Source organism: Arachis ipaensis, chromosome B4 (assembly GCF_059453495.1).
Source record: "Arachis ipaensis isolate K30076 ecotype BB chromosome B4, ASM5945349v1, whole genome shotgun sequence".
Lineage (NCBI taxonomy): Eukaryota > Viridiplantae > Streptophyta > Magnoliopsida > Fabales > Fabaceae > Arachis > Arachis ipaensis.
The window spans coordinates 8,876,022-8,880,254 of record NC_142439.1 but is presented as its reverse complement, the minus strand read 5'-3'; the positions used below and the strand labels follow the sequence as shown (position 1 = coordinate 8,880,254).

The following is a 4,233-nucleotide window of genomic DNA, read 5'->3' as shown; positions in this document are numbered from 1 at the left end:
TTTGAATTATTTTAATGTCTTATTTTAATTATATAAAGTATTTAAAATATTTGTTTTTTTAATAAATAATATATAATATTTTTAAATTTATTTTAAAAATATATGTTAAGAATAAGATTAGACACGCTGACTCGTAATGGTATTTAAGTGTGTACAAGTGTATCCAGAAAGAAAATTTTTATTTTTTATTAAAATACAGTTAGACACGACAGACACATGTGTCAGACGAATGTCGGTGAGTATCGTGTCCGAAATGTGTCCGATATACAGATACAACAACTCACTGAAGTGTCCATGCTTCATAGATTTAAGTAAATGTGAAAAGGTCAAATCTCACTTTTTTTTTTTTATATATATACATATCGGATAACAACAATCTCTTAGATTGAGCTCAAATTTGCGACAAATTACTCTATAAAAAAAAAGTATAACCTTAAGAAAATAAGAAGACACAAATATATCCAATTTTAATTTAGAACAACCGCCTAATTTTTTTTTGCTTTATTCACCTAAAAAGCACCTAATCACCATTCCTTTTAATAACTGTTCCCTTAAGTTAGATCAGGCTAGTTAATAATTAGCTAAACTTCTGCTCAAAGCAAATGATTCTTTGATTTTTTTTTCCCCCTTAGTGATCAAACAAAGAAACAATCTTCTGTATTTTTTCCCCTTAATTCTATAATATGATTACAGGCCTAACTAAAAATTGATGAAGATGGCCAAGAAACATTAAATACACTAATAGCCTCACATCACATGAATGCAAATTGGTATTACAAACCAAAAAAGAAATTAGCAAATATTTCAAAGTCTATAACCATGCAAGTGTTTGGCCCATCTTCTTGCCATATAAGGATCATGAAAATCCCAGCTTTCGACATTGCTACTCCGACCACTGCTGCCGCCACCACCTTCTCTAACATCATCTTCACCCTTATGCTCTCCAACACCTACAACTGTTTCTCCAGTTCTTCTAACACACTCATCAATCTCACCTTCAATGTAGCTATATTCCACATACACATGTGTGCAATCACCAAGGTCTAATAGTATTCTCCTCTCTTCTCCACCTCTTATCTCTCCAATTCTTATGACTCTTCCACTTCCAACTTCCTCCCCAGCCCCGCATATCCGAAGTTGGATCTCCCGGACAATGCCGCCCAACATCTTAGCCAGGAACTCCTCGAATTCTTGTATGACAAAGCCACTTGAAGTGCCAAAGCCAAATCCAACATGGAATCTATGAATGGGAGTGGATGGAAGTTCCATGCTTATTGCATGGTATGGTCTTGTGGGATTATCAGACAAGTGAAGGATGCAAGACTCAGGGTTCTTGTGCATCCGGTCCTCGAGTATCTTGATTCCTTTCTTCAACCCTTCGACCGGATCGGCTTGGCCCATGTAGAATAACCGGTCAATAACTTGGAGGGCTGTGCGCTTTCCATAGGATGTCATGCGCCTTAGGGGGAAGACACGAGCTGCGGCTGAGGAGTATGTAACAATGGCTAAGCGGTCAATGTGTCTGAGGGAAAAAACCACAAGAGCCATTGCTTGTTTGAGAAGCCTTAAGTGTGGTCCATTGGGGCTAGCAACTAAGACCAAGTCGGTTGCGCGTTCATGAGTCAGTTTAACTGAAAGGCAAGCTCTGTTGGAGGAGGGACACATCATAGGTGGAGATTGTAGCAATGATGAGGAGCCACATGTTAAAGGATGCAGTGATAGGTGGCAAGGGCATGAAGCATGCTTAGTGACTTGCAAAGCAGGATGGAAACTAGCTGGAGCATTCGGCGGTATAGGTACAAGATTGAAACACAGCTTGGGGCTATCCGGTGTGTCATCAAGCTCAACAGGATCATCGTCATCATACCTCGCCGTGCGAAGTAGAGAACGACGATGAACACGGAAGTTAGCAATAGAATCATCAAGGATTCTTAGGATAGGATCACTCTGAGTACTTGATGCCAGAGAGCCAGAGAGGTTGTTGTTTAAGTTGCGAGGGAGCTGAGTCCAATGAGCACGGCAAATGGGGCAAGTGACACTACCGTGGCGAACATTGGAAGAGATGCAGGCGAAATGGAAAGCGTGAGAGCACTGAGCAGTGAATATAGCTTGGCCGGGACTGCTACCCTTGCTGTGGTAACTCAGAGGATCTAAACATATTGCACATAGATTCTGCAAAAAATATATATCACTTCAACTCAAAATCAATTCCACAAAAGCAAAATTAAGCACAAGCTTGTGGTATTTATTCCAACACTGACACAAAATTGCATGATTTAACCAAACTCATCTCACTTTTTACCATTTGATTGAAGTAGGGACAGAAACAACGAAACTTTTTCGGACCCGAAAAAAGAAAAAAGATTCTACAGACACTCAAGATAAAATAGATTGTATATGCATAAGAAAAGTTTCACATTTCTTCCTTAGGAAGCTATTGAACACACACACATTACTTTACTGTATACAAATTTCCAGAGAGGCATTTGGCAATAATAGAAGGAAAAGCATGATCATGCATGTTATGTGGCAGGTGAAACTTCCCAAAGTGGGGTCTGCATTCATAATGAAATTGATTCTTGGCTTCACCCATGCGCCAACCATGTGCTTAGGGGCACTCACATGCCACAATCCTCCATTCAATACCTTTGCTCTTCTAGTTTCAATTTCAGTACCAAAATTAATGCTTTAACACTATGCTCCCAGTTACCAATTCACATTTTATGATCTTGCTAACAAGAACGCCTTAAGAAGAAAATTCTTATTAAAAATGCATTAAATATGCTAAAAAAATGGAAATATTTATTGTAAAATAGGTCAAGGGATCATAGCAGAAGGTGAAACTCTGAGGGGCATTGGATACCAAATTGCCAAATGTGAAAACGGTTCAGAAACACTTTTAATAGCAAGTGGTGTGGCTTTTATTTAAGTGGAAGACTTTCTTTAATCATAAACTTCAGAAGTACAAAAAGCAAAAAAACAAATATGAATTATGATGTTAATAATTACTGATTACTAATAATTTAGGTGGTTTAAGAAGGTACAAGTGAAGTAGATTAATTAATTTACCTTACTATGAAGGTCATTGTTGTTGATGTTAACAGTGATGGTGGAATCTGTTTCTTGTGTAATCTCCCCTGAGCAATTCTTTGTTGATGTTGACACAAATGAGGAATTTGAGATCTGCAAAGCATTCCACATTAGCAGAAAATTAGTACTTTCAAGCTTCAACTCCTCATACTTCAAGTTTCACCAGAATTTTTTTTACAAAAAAAGGAAGAAAAAATAATAATGATAATGCCATTTATATCCACAATAAATTTATAGATGACTCAAGTAATCACTAAAAAAAGAGAAAGAAAGAAAAAAAAAACATAGTATGGATTAAGGAGCATTGTGAGTTCCAAAGAGAAGCAAGTGTTGGGACATGGAAGAAGACCTAATTAGGCAAAAATGGGAACAAAGTTTGAATCTTTTGGGAAAATGCTAAGCACCCAGAGAAGAAAGGAATGAAATTTTTCATGGGAAATTTAAATGTGTGACACTTACAGAAGCAGATAAGGCGTCAATGGGAACTGGATCCACCATAGATTTCCTCCTTGAGAATGAACCACATGCATATGCTGCTGCCATTGCAACCTTCCTTGCTGCTTCTCTAAGCTTTGATGATGCTCCTCTTCTTCCTTCTCCCATTGTTAATGACTCTCTTTCTCTCTGTGTTTTCAAGGTTTGTGACTTTGCTTGTGTGTGTCTCTCTCTGTGAAGTTTGGAGCCACAAGAAAAGAAGGGACAGAAGAGAGAGAGGAGCTGAGGAGGAGACAAAGGGGTCTGAAAAATTCAGCTTGTGTTGAGTGTTTTAAAGTGAGTGTTATTATTGTGTGTATGTTCTTTCTTGTTTTAATCTTTTTTGTTCATCACTCTCTTCAGAGAAACACACTTCACACTCTTATATATAACATTCATAGCTACTATTTCATCAATCTCACCAATATTTGAGGGTGTTGATAGTCAAAATAGGTGAAATCTCAGGTACAGTCGGCTTCATATGAAGCTGATAGGCGAGAGTTGTTTGATGAAAATTTAGTCAAATCAGTCAAAAATTATTTAACGGCTTTCAACTATCAATTTCACGTGAAGTCAACTGCAACTGAGTTTCTACCTTATAATATATGATAAAATATTATATCATACGTTATCATCTAATCTAATCGATATCTATTCTGTGTTATTTAT

The 4,233-nt window shown here is 37.2% G+C and overlaps 1 protein-coding gene across 1 annotated transcript; it reads right to left on the bottom strand.

Moving 5' to 3' along the window:
* Nucleotides 1-603: 603 nt before the first annotated feature.
* Nucleotides 604-3,920, bottom strand: LOC107638757 (putative E3 ubiquitin-protein ligase WAVH2). Its single transcript, XM_016342130.3, has 3 exons — nt 3,550-3,920; nt 3,070-3,183; nt 604-2,172 (listed from the first exon to the last, which is right to left on the bottom strand). The coding sequence occupies exons 1-3, from the start codon at nt 3,691-3,693 to the stop codon at nt 805-807; spliced, it is 1,626 nt and encodes a 541-aa protein (XP_016197616.1). The 5' UTR covers nt 3,694-3,920; the 3' UTR covers nt 604-804.
* Between the last annotated feature and the right edge of the window lie 313 nt (nt 3,921-4,233).

Coding starts and splice junctions, on each gene's coding strand:
- LOC107638757 (XM_016342130.3), bottom strand. CDS start 3,693: ATGGGAGAAGGAAGAAGAGGAGCATCATCAAAGCTTAGAGAAGCAGCA. Junction 3,184..3,549: donor TTGACGCCTTATCTGCTTCT/GTAAGTGTCACA, acceptor AATGCTTTGCAG/ATCTCAAATTCCTCATTTGT. Junction 2,173..3,069: donor ACAATGACCTTCATAGTAAG/GTAAATTAATTA, acceptor TATTTTTTGCAG/AATCTATGTGCAATATGTTT.